Genomic DNA, 24898 nt, shown 5'->3' with positions numbered 1-24898 from the left:
AACTGATCAGTCCCTTTTGAGCATTGACATGTGCTTTGCATTGAAGGCATTGATTTTCATTCCATACTCCTACTTCATAGGTGCATACAACAAGCTTGACAAAATTATGTAACATAAAAATGTCCTTGCTTTAAAAGAAACTTAATGAAAGCAACCAGAGGTCTATTGTGAAACAAACTGTAGACGTATTTTCCAAAAGGGACCCTTATAACTAGAAGATAACTTGCACAGTGAATATAGCTTAGATAGAAGATCGTGACATGATAATTGGTTTAGAAGTGGATGGTGCCAGACCATGTTAAAGGCTTTGGAGATGTCCAAATCAATTACAGATGATTTTCTGACTGTAAGTATGCGCAGAAAAGAAGATGGATACAACCAGCTATGCATCGTGCTATACAATGTGTCGTAAGAAAGTGGTGTGAACTCGCTTATGCATTGCTGATACCTTGCAAGCACAACCACCTACCATTTATTAAATTGAGCTAAAGAAAATAAAACAGTGCCAATAAAACAGTGAAAACACTAAAATAATTTATTTTGAGCCGATTATTTAATTTTTTTAAACATTCACATTGTTTAACTGTATGATTTCTAATAATAATAATCCTTGCATTTGATACAGTACCTTATCACGTCTTCGAGACTTCTCAAAGCGCTTCACAGAATATATTGTAAACTGAATTGACTATGTTCTGAATAATAGAAGTGTTGTGCCTTTGTATAGCTTCATCATTAGCTACATTAAAAAGGAATTGGTACATGTTGATTTATTGTTGTTTAACCTTTTCGTGAATTAGAGCATGCTGCTTAAGGTTAAGTTTAATGCAAGCCACATTGGAGCAGAATCTCACTAGCTATATTTAATTCAGTTCACCTGCCAGTCTTATTTACTTGAATTTTTTCCTTGAAAATAGAGTTGTCACTGAAAATACAGTAATCAACAATGCAGAATTATTATATGAATGCATGTCAATGCTCTTAACTAGGATGAGGGTTGAAGAATATAGAATACATTTTGAATGTTAATTAAGATGGGTTACAGAATTTGGGGAGTGGTGTGGGGAAGAGAAAGATTTAAGAACACGAGAATTTTCAAGGCGAAGGGAGACCAAGATCCATCCAGTTTGCCTTCCACCATCCTGGCAGTCGTATGACATGTCGTACCCAAAACTATATATGGTGTCTCAGCATATTATTTCCTAACAGAAATCTATCTAATTTGTTCTTGAAAGAATCTGCTTCCACTGTCTCCCTGTTTCCCTAAGGAGCCTGTTCCAAATGTTCTGATTTTACCCCTTTCAATTGCAGACTGTGTCCTCTGGTTCTATTGTTCAGTACAAGATAAAACAGCTTATCATGGTCTACATTATCTGGACCCTTTAGAATCTTAAAGATCGTAATCATAACCCTCAACCTTCTCTTCATCATTGTGAACATACCCAGTTTACCTAATCACTTCTCATAGTTCAGTCCCTCCAACCCCTCAATCATTTTGGTTGCCCTCCTCTGTATCCTCTCAATCGCTGCAATATCGTTTTTGTATTGCGGGAACTAGAACTGTACACAGTATTCCATGCGCAGTCGCACCATTGATTTATAAAGTGGCAGGATTACCCGACTATTTTGACTCACTATTTTTTAATACAACCCAGCATCTGGTTTGCCTTACTCACTGCTACTACTGCTATTTGTTTATAGACCCAATAACTCAAAGCTATTTTTGTGGGCAAACACCCATGTAAACTTGTAAAACCACTAATTTGACCATATTAACTATTGGAAATGAGTAACCGTCAATTTACTCACTTATTTCCATATTTTTGAAGATGTTTATTTCCGACTTTTTTGATAAGAATGGGTTCAGGCTAAATTACAAGTACCAGACGTGATAGTGTGGAAAACAATTATATTTGGGAGCATGTCCCCCTTTGACTGATTATATTTTTTGAGTATCATACCTATAAATTTATCTTTCTTAATTCAAGCAATATCAGCATTACCAACCTGCTTGCTTCCTCCACTCGGCCAGCTCCATGTCCCCTGCCCTGCCTACCCCACTATTAGCGATCAGACCTTCAGCCTTTCTGCCCCAACCTCTGAAGCTCGATCCCGGAGTCCCTCCACATTGCCCTTTCCATTGCCTCCATCAAGACTCGTCTCAAGTCCTTCTTCTTTGACCATGTCTTTGGTCAACCTCCCACCCGCATGTCCCCTCGCCCTCCACCCCTCTTGACTCAAATCCTTGACTGTTCAGTGCCTTGGGACATTCTCTGAAGTGAAGAGCTCAAAATAAATGCAATTTTTTGTTGTCATTGTCTTCAATTAAAACAATATGAAAATGAATTACTCATAAATATCTATGTCCAAACATTCCCTGTTACATTTAAACCATTTACATCTGACATTTTTGTAAGAGGCTGTCAGCCTGGCTCAGTTGGTAGCACCCTTGTTGGTTAGGGGTTCAAGCCTCACGTTGGGACTTGGAACTAATATAGTCTAAGCTGACACTCCAATGCAGTCAGCTTGTTCCAAATGTTCTGATTTTACAATGCAGTGCTTGGAGCAGTGCTGCATTATTGGAGGTGCCAACCTTCAGTTGAGACGTAAACCAAGGTCCTGTCTGCCTTTTCGGGTTGGTGGTAAAGATCCAATGGCGCTATGGAAGAGAGTTTCTTCCAGTGTCCTGGCCATCAGTCCCCAAATAAAATTGGTCATTCCATGGCTATTTGTGGGACATTGCTATGCACATATTGGCTGCCGCAGTCACCCCCAAAACAGTCACTGTATTTTACAGTATATCCAATGAGCAATTTGGACATCCTCCCAACAAGAAAGTTGCTATACCAAATATAAGGATTATTGTTATTAAAATTATGTCAAATTGAACATTCATAAATCTTTGTCCCTGGACATTTCCCCCTAAAATTTAAGCCATTTACATCTGGCATCCTTGTAACGGGACCCTGCTCTTCCCCCCCCATCCATTATGATCTCACCCCTCCCCCCCTCATTAACATCTCTCTCCGCCTGCTAATGCTTCCATGGCAAGTTAAGGTTGGTTGAGAAGCTAACTTGATTTGCTGTGCAACCTTTTACACCCTTTGATGCAACTGTACATCATTCCTGCAACATTCAGCATTAAAGCAAGCTAATTTAATTCTATTAATGTATCCTCGCTGGAATATCTAGACCAATGTTCTTTTCCCTAAATCGTGTGTTCTCAGGGGTTACTATGACAGCATCACAATCCATGAAGCTGCACGTTGAAATTTCTTGATTGAAGTCCATTAATTCAATTCCTTTTCTAACTTATTATAGGTGTCTGATTTGGTGATAATTCTGAATCACAACCGTGCAGTTAAGGCCTTTGCCAAAGGAGGCAATCTCACACTTGGTGGAAATTTCACTGTTGCAATTGGGCCCTTGGGCAGGTGAGTTACTTTATATCTAATTTTGTTTAGTCATGGATTTTTCTTTCATCAATTTCAAGTAATTTGATCACTGAACTGCTAACTCTTTCAGACAATGGCATGGTAAGCATTTGGTGTCTTCCCTTGACTTTTCCAATGTTTCCCCTCCTCTGGCAAGCTGGGACATTTGTGAGGAAACAGCCCCAGTGGGGTGAAGCATTTCCTCCAAATTGCCATTAGACATTTGGGAGTCTGGACAGCAATTTTTGTTTGGCTATTCAAATGTCACAGCTGAGCCCAATCTTGTTCTCAATCAAAATCCACACTTTTACTTTGAAGTAGTGGAAATTTGTGTCAGTAAGTTGATTTTAGGTACAGGGAGGTGATGTAGGTATATACACTTAACAAACGCAAGCTGCTTCAGCAATAACAGTGCAACAGCTGAAATACTCATGCCCAACCATTGTAATGAAATCAGAGGGAGTGGAAGGGAATAGGAGCATGATATGGAAACTAGTACACCCCTTCACCAGTGGTTCTTGTGCAGACTTAGATCTGTGTCAGCTGTGGCCTTTTCATGCCCTATCCATCCGTGGCTTGTAGGTGGCAGAGCTGGGATTTAATGCCATTACCCCTCTGTTGTCCATTGAGAGAAATTCTGGGAATGCTTCAATAGAACGACCAGGCTTGATGTTTGTTTTCTCTCCTTTCCTGTGGTTGACTTGGCAAATGCCCAAAGTGGAATGATTGAAACCAGGAATTTACCATGTGGAAACACTAGGCATGGACCCAACCCCAGCATTCCTGCAAGCAGCCGTCAAACAAGTTTCTGCATTGGATTACAGTTTTTAACAATGTAATAATAATAATCTTTGCATTTGATATAGCGTCTCATCGTGTCTTTGAGACGTCTCAAAGCGCTTCAACGAATTTACTTTAAAGTGAATTGACTGTATATTTTGTGGGCGAAATGCAGCAGCCAGTTGCCCACAGCAGTGTCCCACAAACAGTCATGAACTGAGTGACCAAATTATTATTATTATTTGAAGGGATTATTACCCCTGGAAAAGCGACCCCACCAATCGACTAACAACCGGGTTCCTACTTACTGCTCGGTAAACAGGCGTGTGAGTAAGGAAACACTCCCAACATTTCACCCTTCCAGGAATCAAATCCAGATCCACTCACTTGCGAGGCGAGTGCTCTAACCACTCCATAATGCTACAGGACTCCACAATGTCACGCAGCGGTAGCCAAACTTTAACAAAATACATTTTTGCCACTGAAAACGCTACCGATCGTACCCAGACTTACCTCAACTCATGTGAATGTTCTGGGCAGGGGGTGCTTCTTGACGGCACCACAAGTTGACCACCAGTGGGTAACACTATGGAAACCTGCTCCGCTACTTCATATCAGCAACTGGAACAGGTTAACTTCCCTTGCTATCGGGCCCCTTGGGCAGATAGTAGGCTGATAGAAGCCAGGACGCTGAATCCGCTTAAGAAGCAGCTTGATGTTGTAATGGGAAGAAGTTAGGGTGGGTATTCTGGAAAGATGAGATAAAATTATGCTTGGAAATGCCCGCTAATTAAAGCAGTCAAATACTTGACTATTAACCAGAAGAGTCCCATGATGTACTTTTTATTCTCATTCACCTGGCATTGATTAGATAAAAATAATCCTTTTTTTTAATTCTGTATGGAGTGGTCTGACAACTAAAGTATTTGAATACTTGATTGTTAACTACAGGAGTTTATGGATTTTTCATTCTGATCCACCTGCCGTGAGATCATTTCCATTTATCCCTGTTTAGTAGAAGTAGAGTTAGAAAGGAGAACCTGCAACAGCAAAGTCCTCACTCACAGCAAACCACTTTGAAAGTACTATGCTGGAAGTACAGTAGTATTTCTTGAAGGTTTTATTTTAGAGCATGCTTTCTTTAGTCCGTTTATGGCTTTATAAATAGAGGCATAGAGTACAAAAGCAAGGAAGTTCTGTTATCCCTTTATAAGTCTCTTGTTAGGCCTCAGCTGGAGTATTGTGTCCAATTCTGGGCACCACACTTTAGAAAGGATACCAAGGCCTTGGAGAGGGGTGCAGAGGAGATTTACCAGAATGGTACCCGGACAAGGGACTTTAGTTATGTGGAGAGACTAGAGAAGCTTGGATTATTCTCCTTAGAGAAAAGAAGTTTAAAGGGAGATTTAACAGAGGCGTTTAAAATTATGAAGGATTTTGATAGAGTAGATAGGGAGAAACTGTTTCCCCTGGCAGGTGGGTCAGTGGATTTAAGAGAGATTTAAGATAATTGGCAAAAAAAAAGGGGAGATGAGGAGAATTTTTTTTACACTGAGAGTTGTACGGGTGGTGAAAACAGATTCAGTAAAAACTTTCAAAAGGAAATTAGATAGGTACTTGAAAAGGAAAAAATTGCAAGGATATAAGGAAAGAGTGGGCATGTAGGACTGAATGGGTAGCTCTTCCAAAGAGCCGGCACAAGCATGATGGGCTGAATAGCCTCCTTCTGTGTTGCAATATTTTATGATTCTTATGTCACTATGTAAAAAGTATCTTACATTTGTATAGCCATTTCACATGGAAGAATATCTTTTTAAATCTAAAGTTTTTTTAAAAGGACAAGGGTTGTGTGTAAGAGTATCCACTCCTCTAATTGGTACAATATCTATTTTCACTCTTGTGCAGAATTCATGTGATATTTTGCATTGGTTTTTTTCCTTCCAATGTCTACTCTGGGGGAGCAGATTATAGATTATAGGCCCACCTGCTAATAGTGGCGCAAGCGAAGCGGGGGATGTGAAGCAGGCCGGAGCCCGCTGAGCGGAGGGAGCGAGCAGAATGGTAGGGTGTTAGGAAGTCACAGAGGTAGGTGGGAGCAAGGCAATGGAGGGCTTTGAAGGTGAGGACCAGGATCGTGAACTGTATCCTCTGTGTGATGGGAAGCCAGTGGAGTCGGGCGAGGATGGGGGTGATAGGGTTACGGAGCCTGGTGCGGGAGAGGGCGCGGGCTGCAGAGTTCTGGATGATCTGCAGCCTATGGAGGGAGGAGTTGGGGAGACCGACAAGCAAGGAGTTTGCATAGTCGAGCCTTGACGTAAAGAAAGTGTGTATGAGGGTTTTGGCGGCCTGCAGTGTGAGACAGTGACGGAGCCAGGCGATTTTGCGGAGGTAGGGAAAGGCAGAGCGGGTCATGCTGCAGATGTGGGGTAGAAAGGATAGTTGAGGGTCAAACAAGACGCCAAGGTTCCGGACTGGCTTAGCAAGGTGGAGTATGCAACCATGGATGATGGTGCTGACGGGAGCCAATCAGGGGAGCCTCGTTCATGTTGACATTCAACTGAAGAAAATTAGCTCTCATCCAGGACTTGATTGTCCGACAGACATTTTGTCTGGACAGCAGTAGTCCTGGAGTCAAGGGTGGAGGCAGATAGGTATAGTTAGGTGTCACCCACATACATGTGGAAGTTGACCCCATGTCTGTGGATGATGTCACCAAGAGGAAGCATATAAATATTGAAGAGGAGGGGACCAAGGACAGAGCCCTGAGGAATGCCGCACAAGACGGTACGGGGGCTAGAGGAGATGAAGTGGAGGCGATGTGAGAGGTACAATCTGAACCAGTCATGCCAGAGCCATGAAGATTGAGGTGAGAGGAGAGGCGGTGGATAAGGACAGAGTGGTTGACGTTGTTGAAGGCAGCAGAGAGGTCAAGGAGGATGAGGAGGCAGAGGGAGCCCTAGTCACAGATGGACAGAATGTCATTTGTCACTTTGACCAGGGCTGTTTCTGTGCTGTGGGTGGCACGGAAACCCGATTGGAAGGGTTTGTGAAGAGTGGGGGGAGAGGAAGGAGCGAAGCTGAGAAACAACATCCCGTTCCAGGACCTTGGAGAGGAAAGGGAGGTTGGAGATGGGGTGGTAGTTTGGGAGTAGAGTTGGGTTCAGGGAGGGTTTTTCAAGGTTAGGAGTGATGACGGCGGTTTTTAATGGGGTGGGAACAATACAAGTGGACAGGGAGAAGTTTATGATGTCTGTGAGTAGAGGGCAAGGAGGTAGAGCTGGGAGGTCAGGAGAGAGGTAGAAATGGAGTCGAGGGATCGGGTGGTCGGTTTTATGCGGGTTATAGTGGTGATGAGAGAGGAGGGGGAGACGGTATTTTAAAGCTGAAACTGTACAAAATTCAATTGGCTGCAGATTAGGCATTTCCAAAATTTCTGTTGTTTCAGATTTCATGCATTCCCAGTTTCTTTTTCATCTCCACTGTTTGAGGTTTATAACCACATCTGGTCACGTCTTTTACTTTTCGTGTAAAGTCTCAATATGGTAATTATTGCTGACCCGTTTCTCTAATAAAAGTCTTAACAATTTGCGTTAGTAGCATATCCCTTGATATTTTAAAGCTTAACTTTGGCCTGAGGCCAAAATCCTTGTGGTCTTAACTTTACTATGAAGGTTTTTAGATTTAATGTCCAGCAGAATTTGGCAAAATTCTTAAATTCAGGTTCGTTTGGAAGCTGGTTTTCTTCAGTTCTTTTAAAACAAAAGCATGGTCTTGAGGCTGAAACCATGAGGTCTTTCAGTTCTCAGGATTGTAAAGAAATTTTCATAAGATCTGTGCAAACTGGACAGTGCTTTTACATTGAGGAGTAAGTTATTCACACAAGCTGGCTTACTTTGATTAGCCCTGGTTATATTCGTTTTTGAAGGAGTGCAGACACTGAAGTTAGTGTACAGACTTCAGCATCAACGACTTGCATATTAACCTCAGCGACTGCACTCCTTCAAACACTTTATATATCCAGGGCAAATAAAATAAATTATGGATAACTGTAATTTAACGAACTCCATATGAGCCTCTAGGCTAAGCTTTAATCCCTTTGCATTGTTTGCCTACAACATACAGTCACGGCACTCTACAGTGGATCAGAAGATTAGTTTGGATAAAGAAGGCTCTTCGGCCGATCCAATCTCATCCTTCCAGAACACCCACCCTACCGAATGCCCTGTTTTCGTGCTGCAGTGTTCTATGTAATTCTATGCACTTTTCTTATCAGATGTAAATATGGTTCATTGGGAGTTTTCGGCCAAGTTCAGTTTGTGAAAGAACATGGCACAAAAGTTCATCTGCACTGGATGTTTGACTGCCTGGAAGCATTTCAGCGCAGTTTTTTTGTCACATTAATTAAATGTGAAGTGCTTTGTCTCAATGACATGATAAGGCACTATATCAATTGCAAGGATTATTATTATTAATTCAGAGAACCAGAAACGTTCAATGACATGAATATGTTGCCCAACATGTTCGTTTGGTCCCCTCTCTGTACAAGTAAGATTGTTTACCACTCTTGAAATTTAGCTGGAAAGTATGTGTTCTTTTCCAGAAACATGGAGGCAGATGTTGCCCTGCGTAGTACGGCTGCAGTATACACATACTGCAGGTCACGTGGCTTATTCGCTGGAATATCTTTAGAAGGGTCATGTTTGATTGAAAGGAAGGAAACCAATCGCAAGTAAGTTCACAGAAGCATGAAATGTTCTTCATTCAGTATAATTCTTGTTTTTCCCCATTCCCCACTCCTGCCACAGGCCACCCCGGACGCTGACCCGAGGGGCTAACCTCTTCTCCCTTATCCGCATCCCTGCCAACCAACCCACTACCCCTTCCCATCCCACACATCCCCCTGCCAACTGTCCACTCCGCATTGGCCTTCAAAATGTCCGCTCCATCTCCAAGACCCTGGCTATCAATGATCTCATCTTCAAGGAGAACATTGACATCCTGGTCCTCACAGAAACCTGGATCACCCCAGGTAACACCTTCCCCTTCACTGAGGCAACACCACCCGGCTACGCCTACCACCATGCCACACGCCCAACTGTCGTGGCAGTGGTGTGGCCCTCATATCCAGGGCGTCACTTTCCCTATACCCCTACTCCACCGGCTCGTTCCCCTCTTTCGAACACCTTACCCTCTGCTATCCCTTCCACTTCTCTGCAAAAATTCTCTTACTTTACTGCCCCCCAAAATCCTCCCCACCTTCATCTCTGACATCTCCACCCTCCTTGCTTCCCCCTGCCTCTGTTCCGACCACCTCATCATCCTTGGCGACTTCAAACTCCACTTCACACCCTTCTTCTCCACCTCCTCAGACTTCTCTCTCCTCTCCTCTCTCAACCTCTCCCTCCACATCCACTCTGCTACCCACACCCATGGTCACCCGCTCGACCTGGTGATCACCCGGGGCCTCAGCGTCTCGGATGTCACCATCACTGACAAGACCATCTCTGACCACCATTTCATCTCCCTCAATTCCCATATTCCACTCCCCACTGCCTACAAACCTACCACCATCTTCTACCGCCTGTGGAAGAAGATCTCCACGCAATCCCTCTCCGCCCTGGAGTCGTCTGAACTCCTCCCCTTCAGGCCCACCTCTCGCACCAACCCACTCGCTGTGCTTACTCTTCTCCACAGCGCCCTCTCCACCACACTCGAGGCGCTTGCCCCCCTCACCTCCCGAACTGCCTCCTATTCCCGATCGTCACCCTGGTTCACCAGCCACTTCCGCTCGCTTAAGGGCCAGGTGCGGACTGCCGAACGCACTTGGGTCAAATCCGACCTAACAGTCCACCGCCACATCTGGCTGGACCTCATCAAGACCTACCACTCCGCTCTTGCCTCAGCCAAATCATCCTTCTATTCCAGGTTAATCATGGAGGCGAAAGGCAATCGCTGGCTCCTGTTCTCCACCACCAACCAGTTCCTCGGCCCTCCCCGACACGCCTCACAGATTTGTTCCTCTGACTCTCACTGCGAGAAAATGCTGGACTTCCTCGAGTCCAAAATTGAGGGAATCCGCTCAGCTGCCACTGCCCTCCCAACTTCCACCCCCTCCCTACACCTACCCCACACAATTACCCATCCGACAGTTATCCATCCCTCCTTCCACACCATTGAGCCTGTCACCCCCTCCTCTGTCTTCAAAACGGTAACCTCCATGAAATCCACCACCTGCTCCCTTGACCCCATCTCTACCCCTCTCCTTAATTCCCAGCTCCACCTCCTTGCCCCACTACTTGCCGACATCATTAACCTCTCCCTGTCATCTGTCACTGATCCTTCCCCCCTCAAAACAGCCACTATCACCCCCACCTTGAAGAAACCTTCCCTTGACCCATCACAGCTATCTAGCTACCGGCCCATCTCAAATCTCCACTTCCTATCCAAGGTCCTTGAGAGAGCCATTGCCTCTCAGCTTCGCTCTTATCTTTCCTCTCACTCTCTCCATGATCCCCTCCAATCGGGTTTTCGTGCTGCCCACAGCACCGAAACTGCTCTGGTCAAGGTCACAAACAACATCCTGACCATGTGTGACCAGGGCTCCCTCTGCCTCCTCGTCCTCCTCGACCTCTCCGCTGCCTTTGACACCGTGGACTACTCAAACCTCCTCCACCGCCTCTCCTCCCACCTCAACCTTCAAGGTTCTGTCCTTGGTTATTCAGGTCCTACCTTTCACACCGCCTCCACTTCGTCGCGGCAAACAGCTTCTCCTCCAGCCCCCGCACCGTCTTGAGCGGTGTTCCTCAGGGCTCTGTCCTCGGTCCCCTCCTCTTCATCCTCTACATGCTCCCCCTTGGTGACATCATCCGTAGTCATGGAGTAAATTTCCACACGTATGCGGATGACACCCAACTCTACCTCACTGCCTCCACCTTGAACTCCAGGACTACTGGCATCCTGACCGACTGCCTGTCCGACATCAAGTCCTGAACAAGGGCCAACTTTCTCCAACTCAACATCAGCAAGACCAAGGCCCTCTTGATTGGCTCGCACCAGCACCTCCGCACCTTGTGCGCTGGCAGCATCAGCCTCCACGGCTGCACACTCAACCTCACTAAGCCAGACAGGAATCTGGGTATCTTGTATGACCCTGAACTGTCCTTTCTCCCCCACATCCGCACCATTACCGGCACTGACTACCACCACCTCCGCAACATTGCCAGAATCCGCCACTGCCTCACCCCTCAGGCTGCCGAAACCCTCACCCACGCATTCAACACATCTAGGCTCGATTACGGGAACTCCCTCCTCATTGGCCTTCCCAACTCTTTCCTTCACAAGCTGCAGAACATCCAAAACTCTGCAGCTCATGTACTCTCACGCACCAGGCTCCGTGACCCCATCACTCCCAACCTCGCCCGACTTCACTGTCTCCCCATCCCCCAGAGGATCCAGTTCAAGATCCTCGTCCTCACCTTTAAGGCCATCCATGGCCTTGCTCCCTGCTACCTCTCTGACCTACTGACTCCCTACCAACCTGCCCGCTCCCTCCGTTCATCGGGCTCCGGCCTGCTCCATGTTTTCCGCCCGACCTGCCCTACCATCAGTGGCCGGGCTTTCAGCCTCTCTGCCCCCACACTCTGGAACTCCATTCCACGGTCCCTTCGCCTCGCTTCCTCCCTTGCCTCCTTCAAGGCCGGTCTCAAGTCCGTTCTCTTCGACCATGCCTTTGGTCTCCCTCCCACCTCTGTGCCTTCTCCTACCCCTACACCACCCTTCCCCCATGCTCGGGCCCTGACACCTGACTGTTCAGCGCTTTGGGACGTCCTCCCGACGTAAAAGACACTCTATAAATGTAATTTTGTTGTTTATATATCCAAGAAGGAAAGAACTTGCATTATTACTGTCAAATGTAGTGACTTTTTAGGTGTGTCAGTCTGGTTCGGTTGGTAGCACTCTTGCCTCTAAAACAGAAGATTGTGGTTTCAAGATCAGGACTTATGCTAATACTCCAACACAGTGTTGGGGCTCAATACTATGTCAAATGCAAAGATAATTATAATTATTATTAGGTAGGGAAACATGACCCATATTAGCACCAATCAGAATAGCTTTTATGTGTTCTATATTCATGGGAATTTCAAGATTTGTAACTTCACCAGCCAACAGAATATCTCACCCTATATTTAAGTAATCCTAACAACACATTTGTAACTGTTCTCATATAATCTTGGGTTAATAGTAAATACAGATCAGATTGAACCAGGCACTTTCCTGCTTTGTGTAGCTCAGCTACTCATGGAATACAATCACTGATGCATCAAGCACTGTCACACAATGGAATTGTGACTTGGCATACGAAGAAGGTATTTATCGCTTGGGCTTTCTGCTACTCCCACAATGTGGTCCTAAATGCTTTGAATCCTGCCATCTAGCTCAGTTGTTATTTCCTGAGGGTCACAAGACTTTTACTACTAAAGAACCACCATCTGTTGCCTCGAAGCCCCTGACCGATTGCCAGAAAATGTAAAATTAACTCAACATACCAGTGTAAAAACATATTTTCATCCTACTGCAGAATATCGCCCCATAGTTTTGGAAATCAAATACAAATTTATTCAAATGATGATATGTGATGATTTGTAAAGAATCTGGTTAAATTGTTTTAAATTGCTTCCCACATCTCTTGCACTTGCAATGGAGAACAGATTGTTAAGGCGGACAATGGAAGAGCCATTTCAATATTAGTCTTACATCTATTTGTGAAAAGCCAAATACCACCTTATCTATTCCTATTCTAGTGTTGTTCTTATCCAGTATTCACTCTTCCAGTATTCATTCATCTATTCACTCTTTTTTAACATCACAATAGAAGGAACAGTTTCTGTGGATCAGAGGAAGAAATGTTCAGATGTCAAACACCCAGGTGTTATTATTCATATCGTTCTTTAAACATCACTGTTTAGTAATGATTCATATTCTGGTTGTTATGCTATGCTCATTACTCTAGGTGTCATCTTGGCCCACTTGACACAGGCCCTCTGAGTCAGAAGTTTCTGAGTTCAAGCTCTACTTGGAACTTTGAGCTCCTATAGACTAGGTTGACACTCCGAAGCAGTGCTGAGGTTGCACCGTTGGGGGTCCCGTCCTTCAGATACAACTTTAAATCAAGGTCTCCTCTGTCTATTCAGTTCATATTAAATATCTCCAGCATATTTTGAAAAGAGAATGGAGTTTCATCCAGTAGCCAACAATCGGTCTCATAAAATTGGCCGTTCACTTCATGTCTGTATACGGAACATTATTCGGAACAGATTGGCTGCCATGATCACCTATAGAATACACAGTAACTACAATTTCCAGTAAATCCTGTGGAGCACTTTGAGATGGCCTACCAATGTGAAAGTTGAGGATATTGTTTTAAGCCATGAATACTTGTGGAGTCCTGTAGCTCAGTGGTTAGAGCACTCGCTTTGCAAGTGAGAGACCTGAGTTCAATTCCAGGCAGAGGGCGAAACCTTGGGCAAGTTTCCTTACTCCACACGCCTAATAATAATCCCTCCAAAAAAAAAACAATAATTAAATTGGTCATTTTCAATCTACGACTGTTTGTGGGCATTGCTGTGCGCAATTGGCTGCCGCGTTCGCCCACAAATATACAGTCAATTCACTTTACAGTATGTTCTGTGAAGCGCTTTGGGACGTCCTCCCGACGTGAAAAGCGCTATATCAAATGCAAGGATTATTATTACTTTACTTTTATTGTGTACACCATAATATACACTCTCATACAATCAATTCTATTTCATGTAAATTAACATAAGTTCTTATTCCTGGTATCATCCTGGTCCATCTCTACTGTACTCCCAATATGGATATGATGCCCTTTCTGTAATAATACAATACACACACTGTAAATATGTACTTGGATTTCAGACTATGTAGAGGGAATAAGTTTGCACCATAGATGCATAATATTTTACATACCTTGTCTGAAAAGTTTTTAACTTAAAATGTAAAAATATAACTTTTATAGGTTTTACTGCCAGGAGATTCGAGCATGTGCAATTTTGTTTGGAGATGTGGAACCACCATCTGTAGCTCAAGAACTCTATGAAATATTGGCCACTTTTACTGAGCAATACCAAATCGATGAACAGCAAGGCAAAAAGAAAAACGTATCCAGAATGCAACCAAAGGTTTGGCACATGTTAGATCATACAAATTAAGGGCAGTAATTTGGAACTTGTAGCCTGGAATTCTACCTAGAGTTTATCTGGAAGACCATTTTATTTTAACTTAAGATCGTAGTGTGGAAAAATCTTAAATTCAGTCTCAATTTGCATTGATTTCCCATAGGTCTGAAAATGAATTCTGGCTTCATTCTGTATAATTTAACTTTTTAGACAAAATGTTCTTACAGGCTGTGATTAATTGGAATTTCAGGCTTTAAAGTCTGAGCTATATTTAAATTGAATTTCTTTACTGCTTTCATGACATGATTTTGTTCAAAATTATTATACAGCACTTCGTATTTGATTGAACAGCTCTAGTCTTATTTGGAAGCTTTACATAACATTCTATTATGAAATGCTGCATGTTATAGTTTCTTTCATGCCAATTTTTCAGCTCGAATTTCCATCCCCCTTGCTTTACCTCTTACCTTTAATTTGCTAATAAAATCTCATATTTTACTAGTCTTGTACTAAGCAGGTCTCTCTAGCTCTGTGTTGCTGCGAAACCTGCTCTAACTATCACCAGTCCTAAGTCTTATACACTAAGACTTATCCTGCTTTGCTAAAACCCAGCTCCACTCGTAGAATTAGATGAAACAAATTTGCTAAGGTCGGGAGGGGGTGAGAGACTTTTTTTAAGTTGTTAACTGGTTTGACTGCAATATTCGCCAACCTGATACATTTTTCACCTATTCATATATAAAGTATAAAAACTATCAACTTTCACAGTCATTTTTTAGAGATTTTTTCACAAATCTGAATTAGCTCAATTTCAATATAATATTTGCTCCTCTCTGAGGTCAGGAAATAGCGTTTATGATTGTAATTTTACTTACCAAAGTTGAAAAGAGTACAGGAGAGAGAGGATGAAATATTCCTGGCACTTTTAGACTGCAGTGATCACTTTGTGGCGGGACATTCTGTGGAAATTGGAAGGCGATCAAAACATCCAACAGTACTGTTTATTTCCAGATTTCAGCTTTGAATAGATAAAAGTGAGGAAGGGATAGTACTGGAATTTTGATATGATCCATGCATTTAAAAGCACTGTAATATGTGGGGTAAAAACAAGTGTAGTTTAGTGGTTTTAACAAATTATGTGCTGACTGGAATGAGTTCAGGTCAACATAATGCTGAAACTGATAAACAGCGGCAAAGAATATTGAAAGCCAAGGAATGTTATTTTTATGCACTTTTATTTTAATATTGCAGGCTGGAGAACCCGGGAAACCTAGATCCAGGCCACAGCGAACACGATCAGCTGGGAATGAAGGATTAGGAGGTACATCTTGATAATATGATTATATTGTGATTTTCACCATGGAAGTGATTATTGCAGTTACCCGACAGCAATCCGGTCTGAAAGGAAAAGGTGCTAAGGAAGGGAGGCCTCGTTACCACGTACGGAAAGGAACACAGAGAAAATAATTATTTGTAGAGGGCATGTCTGTTGAGTTGTGATTGAAACAAAAACATTTAAAAAATACAAGGTAGCCCATGTGGTGGGACACAAGCCAGCCTTCAAGCATTGAAGAATGCATTGCAGAAAGCTGATTCGTGTCTAACTGCAATTTTTTTCTAATTGCAAAGTAGAGCAGAAGACCAATGTCTGCCTTTATCCTGATCTATCCAGTTATCAATATGGTAAGTTAAATATTCTTGGACATGGTTGAGATTTGGTTTTGGAAGATTCAACTGATTTTTGCACATGTGTTAATAAAACAAGGTGACATTTTCACATCTGGTAGCAGCAAGGGGGTTGGAGGGGGGTGGGTGGAAAAATATTGAGCTAATGAAGAGCATTGCCTTTATACTAAATCTTTAAACATATTAAAAAATTCTGCTTTTAATTGTGCAAAATACTTTTAAGAGTAAATGAGTTCCAGGTCCTTCTTCAGTATGCATAAGAATACAGCTAATTTGTTCAAAAAAATTAAGTAGGACATTTGGGAAAGATCCATAATTTATAAGTGCTCATTTTAACATAAAAGCAGGTTCTTTTTAAAAATTGGCTTTAGAATTCAATAATTTTCCACATGTTTAAGACAAAATAGTCCTGAAGGCTAAGACTAGATGCAATTATATGCTGTGCTGTGAGATCACTGTTTTCTTAGCACAGTGGTGGCCAACCTTTTTGGTCACCCAACAAAATAATTTTTCTTGATTGAATATTTCTTCATTTATGACATGAATCAATAAATATTGAATCAAGAAAAACCTGGAAACAGGCTATCGCTCGAACACAGACTTGCCTAGATTAGTGCAAATGTTCGGGTTGGAGAGCTTCTTGACGGAAGTCAATTCCAGCCCACGAGCCATGGCCACCAATGTCTTAGCCTATCAGCTTGCTGGAATTTGACCATATTGTTGAATTCGGGCTTATCTTTGAAATCAATTTTCTTGTAGTCCTTAAAGAACTTACAGAAAACCACCTTCAAAATTTGACAGCCATTGAGGGAAATTCCATTGTTTTGAGCAGTAGGCAATGCTACAGAAGTATTTGAGGAGAGAGGAAATAGTTCCAATCACCATGTTTTTGGCAGCCCTGTTGGCTCACATATTGACTTTCGTGTTCAATCCTACAAAGCCAAAGCCTGCACTTATCTGTCCTGTACATTTTCCAAACTTGGCACATTAGCAAAAGGAAGTCATAAAAATAATAATCCTTGCATTTGATATAGTGCCCTTAAGTTAAAGACGACAGCTAAAAGTGTCTCACAGGATTTACTGTAAAGTGTAGTGACTGTATTTTGCAGACAGATGCAAATTAATAATAATCCTTGCATTTGATATAGCGCCTTATAGCGCTTTGCAAAATATATTGTAAAGTGAATTGACTGTACATTCTGTGGGCGAAAGTAGGTTTCATCAGGGAAGTAGACACCATCAGAATCAAGGTGCTCATCACGCAAGAGAGGCTGAGCAGATTCAAAGTGATTCCACAGCTTTAACACATGGCAGGGTAGGGTGTGCACACCGGGATGACAATGTAACCATTAGTGCCTAAGTGATTCCAAACATTTGGAAGGAAATTCTCAACTAGTTCATGAGAGACAATTATTGTTTCTATTGCCTGCAACAAAAAGGCCACCGCAAACGAATATAGGCTGTTTTCACTGGTTGGGGAGTCCGTAACCAGGGGACACAAATATACAATAGAGACTAAGGGATTTAAAAGATAATTTAAGAGGAACTACTTGTGTGAGTTTGTGGAACTCACTGCCCGAAGCAATGGTCGAATCAGATGGTGTAGATACATTCAAGAGGAAGCTAGACTTTTACATGAGGGTTTAAGGGGGAGCAGGTAATGGGTGAAGGCTCGTTTGGAGTATAAACACGGGCACACACTGGTTGGGGTGAGTGGCCTGTTTCCATGCTGTACATTCTTGGTAATCTTTGTAAATCCCTAATTATTGCTAGTGTTCAGACACTTTGAAGAGCTGCTTTGTGTCAAAAGAATATTCACTCTGATCTTTTCTGACAGTCATGCAGATGCATTTTCTCAAAGCTCTAGCAGATCTTCAAAATGTCTTATTTTGGAAATTGGTAATTTGAACAAAGACTCGGTGTACTTGCACCCCCCACCCCCGCCCCCATGTCCTGTCGGCAGACTGTCTTATCAAGTTGAGAACCCATTCATGTAGTAACTAACAAAACTTGTACAAAAAAACACTTATCAGTAACAACTTGGTTCCAAGGTAATACTTTGTATTGTAAAGCCTTATCAAGACCAGAACAGTGAGTCGGGAGAGCCTCTTTTCCATGTTAAGTTGAGAGGCAGCTCTGATAAGAGGAGCTGCTCCTTATTACACAGATAGTTAAGTCTTGTCCAAGAGACATTTTTATTGTAAACCAATAACTCATTCAAAGCTTTTCAGTCCATGTTCTCTTCCCACTGGGTTCCGCACTCTGATTATATCCATTCTCTCCATGGTCCACTGACAGCTTTCATTTCTAAAGTCTTGCAACTGACTTCCAAAAACCCAGCACATTGACTTTAAGGTTGTTCAAATCCTTACATAGTTTTATTCCTCATTGTACGATCTGCTCCTGCCCTATTCTTCTGATTCTGGCATCCGCTCCTCACTCCTGTCCCACTACTGATCCTTTAGGCAATATTCACTTGCCCTGCGTAATTCTTCCAAATTTTCAGCCTTGCTTCCTCGTTCCTTTCTTTCAAAATCCACTTTAAAAATTATCTTTGACCATATTTTTGGTTGACATTCTGACATCTCACTTTTTCCTGCACAGTGCTGCCTATAACATTTATAAAGCTGTTTGCGACTTTCATCCTATGTGAAAGGTGTTGTTTGTGATGGATGTACAAAATACGCAATTATTACACTTCACAGAAAACTCTTTGAACTTCGTGGTCACTTCAACGTGATAAGACACTATAACCGAGTACAAACCAAACAAGTGAATATTACAAGGATTTTAATGTTAGCAAAAGCTTGCAACAGCTTCAGGTAGGAAAATAGTAATGTAGGAACAAGAGGAGGCCATTCAGCCCATTGAGCCTGTCCTGACCTTTTATCATATCATCTGGTACTACAGAATTTATATTTTGCAGTGAAATAATAAAACTAACCCTTGCACTTGGTTATAGCATCTTATCAATTTGGAAGTGTCCACAAAGTTCAAAGAGTTTTTCTGTGAAGTGTAATAATTGTGTATTTTGCAGGCAAAAATGACAGCCAATTTATATTCAGCATTGTCGCACAAACGGCCATGGGTGAAGTAATAACCAATTTTATCTAGCGGATTGTGGGCCAGGGCACCAGGAGGAACTATCTTTTGATTTTGAATAGTGCCGTGGGATCTTGACCAGAAAGACGGGACCTCAGTTTAATGTGTGGTCTGAAGGACAACACCTCTGACAACGCAGTAGTATCACAGCATTGTCCTGGACCATCAGGTAGACTTTGAGCTCAAATTCCCAATTTGAACCCACAATCTTTCGATTCAGGAGCAACTGAGCCAGGCTGACCACCTAAAATAATTATTTTTCTTGGTTCATCTACTGAACTAATATTGACTTCAGTTAAAATATATAATTTGGAAACTGATTCCAATAGAAATAAATGGGGACATGTGTTTTTTAAATAAATCTACACTTGACGGGTAAAGTAGATACTTATTAAAATGCAGAGTAGAGTTTTAATAGCTATTTATGAGGTTAATGAGGAAATGTTAGCTATCAAAGTTAGGGTTGGATGATTCACAGTAAAGGGTACTGGTGTGTTATGATGGTCAGAAACAGAGGGTACACATTGGGGCCAGTTAATAGCTGGTAAATAAACCATTTGTGTTATTGGCACATAACTTACCAGTGATGCAGAAGTGAGAAAATATCAGCCACCCATACTTTGGTCAAAACTAATATTTCTTCAAGTAGTTCAGCATTCTTTAACATAGCTTAAAATGTCATTTTTGGATTCACTTACTGTTCTGGCAGTGGAGAAATAATATTCAAAGAAAGTCAGATGATGGGATCCAGTACATTTGTTTTTTAATAACAGTCTGAGTTTGGGCCTGAACAGTGATGTTGTCCAGGACAGTGATAAAGCAGGAAAATCACAATTTGGCTCTGATTTGCATGTGGTAGTACATATTGGTTTGGCTGAATCACGCAGTGTTCTTTACAATGTAAAATAAAAAGCAGAGCCGGTTGAAAATGAAATAAATAATCCTTGCATTTGATATAGTGCTTTATCACTTTGTCAAAACTTTCCAAGATACTTCACAGAATTTATTGTAGAGTCTAGCGATTGTGTATTTCATAGGCAAGTGCAGCAACCAATTTGCACACAGCAATGTCCCACAAACAGACATGAAGTAAAAAAAATGAAATGGCTGATTATTGAAACTTACCAAATAAGGTTGAGTTTGGGATTAATTTGAGAGATTTGTGTCAAATCAAATGGAAATCCAAAATGCTTTAAAATGACTATATCCTTGGTGATTTTCAATGTTGGAATCGGGAGGTACCCTGTGCTATGTGGAAGATGTCTCTGTTCGTAGCTTGTGGGTGACTGCAGAGTGAACCACCCCCATCTCAACCAAAGTTGGTCATTTATGTGACTCACACATTTTCTAGACACCAGTGTGTGAGTCAGGCACAAGTATGTAGTCTCTTGTGATTTGTGGGTGATGATTAAATCCAAGAGCAAAGGTGACAATTATAATTCTGCTTCTCTTGACTCCAACCCCAGCTCAGGTGCAAGCCTTTTACTGTTCAGCGACTTCCCGGCGATTTTGTTGTTTATCTTCTTTCACACCATTGTTCACATTCCGTAGGGACCGAGTAATTGGTCATTTTCATTTTGGTTAGCCTGGTGTCTGACAAATGTAGAAATGCATCACTATGCTTATGAATACCCCAGCCAGACTGAGTCTCGCCTACACATGGAAATTTCCCTGTGCCTAGAATAAAATGTGTACTCTCTGGAGGGACGCAATCTATTTACCTAACTCCAGAGAGTATTAGGCGACAGCCAAGGATTGCAGGTACCAGAGTGTGTGTTGGAAATTAACCATCTGAAACCGTATAGCTTGCGTTTGAAACCACTGTCTGACAAGTTTCCTGCTGCTTATCCACCTAGGGCAACCTAATTGTTTTAAGCTTTGACTTGCAAGGTTAGGAAGCTGAGTGGGAAGAATCTCTGATGTCCAGTGACGAGTATTTAGATATCTCCCAACGTAATGGAACTATGTGAAAATTATGGTTTATTATAATGTGGTGGTTTTGGTCCATATACCCTGTGTTAAAACAGATTGTGTTAACATTAGTCAGCACTTTATACGATCAAAATGCTACTTACTGCATATATGCTTAGGTCATAAGAAGCCAACTGATCAGCGACTGCTATTCTCTTGAATGTTTCCGGCAGTTGCTGATGATGCTGTAGACCCTGTTGGGCTTGTACACTATGTACAAAAAAACAACCAGATAGCACCAGACATATCCGCATTTTACTGCTGGTGTGTGGTGCTTCTGCGTAATATATGGGCCCACCTTGAACTGAAGTGTGGCATAACAAGCTCCAATTGTGCAAGTCTGTGCCTGGAAAAGGGTTAACTGGTGTAAGTTCCAGTAAGTACACTCAACACATTCCAATGCAAAGAAAAGCACAGCTTGTTGCAAATATTAGAATACAGCAGATGTTGGAACAGGACAAATGTTGGATGTTGCAAAAAATCTTATTGAGTGCATCTGGATGTCAATGTTTTGTGAGATCTTACAAAATTACAGCAACAAACACAACTTTTGACTTGAATGAGTTGTTAATTTTTGCAGTACAAAGTATTTCAGCAGGTGAAAACATATGCACATTGTACTCTTAAAAACAGTGCTTGCGAGTGCATTACTGATAAAGCAAAGAGATTGATTGATAGAAAGGAGTTTCTTAAGAGTTTGTACAACTGGTAATTTCAGGACCAACACCAGGAAGTGTTTCATTTACCCAGAGGGTATTTAACAACCAGAAACGGATACTGGGAAGAGTGGCTGAAGCCAGAACACTGGGCTCATTTAAAATAAAAAGCTTGATGCTATAATAAATGGAGAGTTGTGTGATTATTCTGGAAAGATGAAACAGAGCTTTCTTCATCTGAACCCCTCTAATGCCTTGTTCACCATTGATACAATTCAGTTGTTTGATATTTATTGTGGAATAAAATCCTTGTGGTCCTAAAGGAAGACAAGCTCACAGCTTAATTCACTCAAGAACTGTCAGTGGCAATTATGAGTTCCTCTGAAGTGGCAGGATAGGAAGGAAATTGAGAACAAATGGGGCAGATCGTCTGGGCCAGAAATATGTGCTCAATCTTCAAATGGATTAATACCTGAGCCTCTATAGGATTCTTTAATCATACAGTCGGGTTATATATTAACCTGAAGCATCAGAACATCAGTCTAATTCATTTATTGCAATAATTCACATCTCACCTCAGATCTTTTCCACAATAAGAATTTATCACTTTTAAAATCGGTAACAGGTCTTAATTATTTATGTTTATCCTATTGAACAGCATTGCTGAATGGGGCAATCATTTACATAAGGGAAACAAAAAGATTATAAACATGTGTAAATTAGGAATTAACATTTGGCAGCAGACTGCAACATTCTGGAGTTATTTTAAAAGATTCCAGGGACATTCACGGTCACGGAATAAACAGAATATCTCATCAGTGGCAGAACGATTGAGGCCTGCTTTCTCTCACGGGGAAAAATCCCACCATAATTCACTTGAGCTCGCGCTGCTCAAGAATTATTGCTCTTTCACAGTTGTGAAACAGTGACAACTCAAGTCAATGAGATTTATTCTCACGTTTTATAGTCTAGACTCTGAAGGGAAAACCTGTGCACTCCTGACTCAGTTTTTTTTTATTTCTGGTGAAAATTTCAGCTCAACAAGGTGAGCTGTCAGCACTAGAGATTGGAAAAGGTTTCCTCTTTTTGACATTTTGTATCTGGATCAAATATTCTCAGACAGTGGCCCAGTCCCAGTGCAGGTCAAATACAGGTAACGCTGCAATGCCTCACCTAGGTGTGCAGTAACTTGAACTTCCAACGAAGAATCTTCTCCAATCCCATACACACCATACCAACCTGCCCTCTCCCTCCATTTCCATGTTCCGGCCCTGCCTGCCCCACCATCAGTGGTCAGGGCTTCAGGTTTTCTGTCCCCATCCTCTGGAATTCCCCAAATCCCTCCACCTCTCCCCCTCCCTTGCGTCCTTCAAGACCTGTCTCAAGACCTTCCTCTTTGACTATAACTCCTACTTCCACCCCCTTTGCCCTCCACCCCTCTTGATTCCAGCCCACAGCTCGGTTGCAAACCCTTAACTGTCCCTCACCTTAGAATGTGCTTCCGACATGATAGGTATATAAATGTAATTTTGTTGCTGTTGTCATCCTCACCATCTTTGTAAGCAAAGATTTATCCATCAAAACAAAACGGCATGTATTGTTTTGCGTTCGTATTTGAATTGTTTGATTGTTTCACCCAGAAGCAGAAAATGATTTCGAAGAATAGTATCCCATTTACTATAGCAGTTATTATTTTTCCTGATGTCGTTGAGAGTTGTTCTATATCATTCACTAAATGTGACAAATCTTTCAATGTGCACAAATCTCTTACGTGAACATCAGATGATGCATTTGTAGAACAGAGCATTCAGCCTAACTTGTCAATCCTAGTGTTTGTACTGAACAAAGCCTTCACTTATTATAATTAATTCCTCCCCCCACATACCCATCTTTTCCTGTCTCTCACACATGCACCACTTTCTTTTACATGTATTGATGCTTTCTGCTCTGGGAATAGAGTAAAATAACCTCTCTTTCGACCCCTTGTTACAAATCTGACTATATTTCACAGTATCTTCTGTCTTGAAGGGTGTAAGTAATAGCATCAAGTAGTATTCAAATGTTGATCAGACCAAATGGTTCAATGCACTTTAGTAGTAATATTCCTTGCATTTGATATAGCACTTAATTACACCAAAATTATCAAAAGCATTTCATACAGTGATCTGTAAAGCGACATGACTGCGTATATGTAAGTGAATGTTGCAGTGTCCCATAAACGTTGTGCATGAGCAGATCTCTCCCTCAGAAGCCCGAGCAGCATCATTGGAAGCGAGAACTATAACTTGTTTTGTTTGCTACAAGTGATACTGCCTTGTTTTCCATCAGTTTAAACAGAACTGCAAAACTGCAACTAAACCAAAGGACATAGACCTAGTCTTAGCCTGAAGACAATATTTTTTTGTTTTAACGTTTAAGATCATGCAAAATTGTGGAAATCTCTTAAATTCAATCTTAATTTGGAGGATGGATTTCTGCATTTCTTACATCAAAATACCACAAAATAAGCAGTTAATTCACTTTACAGTATATTCTCTGAAGCATTTTAAGATTCCTCAAAGACATGATAAGGTGCTATATCAAATGCAAGGATTATTATTATCAGTTTCCAAATTAAATTGGATTTTAGAACTTTTCACAATTTTGTTTAAATTTTAGACCTTTTGAAACTAATAATGGGTTAAATGTTGTGCCTCTAGAATCTTTACAATGATCCTGTCTGTTGTAGCCAAAAGAGTTGTGGTATTTCAAGTTGACAAAGGACCCTTTAAAATTACATGTACTGTAATTACCTGTACTATAGATATCATTCTGTCTTACTATTGGTCAAATTAGCCAGGTACAAGCCAGATTCTAGTGTCCGTAGTTGGAAGTAATTAAAAAAAATCCTTGCATTTGATATAGCGCTTTATGTATCAAAGTGCTTCACAGAATATACTGTAAAGTAGGATAAAAGTTGCCTTTTCCTCAATGCTTACTTGAAAAAAGGTTTGTCACAATGTGCCTGAGACTAGCCTAAGCAGTTCAGCTGAAATGTTTATTTTCTTTGATACTGAATTAAAATCTGAAACCC

General features: G+C 41.7%; 1 protein-coding gene across 3 annotated transcripts in view; it reads left to right on the top strand.

The window, feature by feature from the left end:
• The window catches only part of sh3yl1 (SH3 and SYLF domain containing 1), a 72768-nt gene that overhangs the window by 28180 nt on the left and 19690 nt on the right, over positions 1–24898 (top strand). For 2 of the 3 annotated variants that reach the window (XM_007894009.2, XM_042333558.1), the window contains exons 5-8: positions 3322–3434; positions 8815–8943; positions 14251–14413; positions 15662–15731. In XM_007894009.2, coding sequence (XP_007892200.2) covers positions 3322–3434; positions 8815–8943; positions 14251–14413; positions 15662–15731 — 475 coding nt within the window. Of the gene's footprint in view, positions 1–3321; positions 3435–8814; positions 8944–14250; positions 14414–15661; positions 15732–16042; positions 16280–24898 lie in introns of those variants that run through there. The other variant, XM_042333560.1, reaches the window with a different exon arrangement.

This window comes from Callorhinchus milii, unplaced genomic scaffold, assembly GCF_018977255.1.
Source record: "Callorhinchus milii isolate IMCB2004 unplaced genomic scaffold, IMCB_Cmil_1.0 Scaffold3, whole genome shotgun sequence".
Taxonomy (NCBI): Eukaryota; Metazoa; Chordata; class Chondrichthyes; order Chimaeriformes; family Callorhinchidae; genus Callorhinchus; species Callorhinchus milii.
Note: the sequence above shows the minus strand (reverse complement) of the source record. Positions and strands in the feature narration are given on the sequence as shown.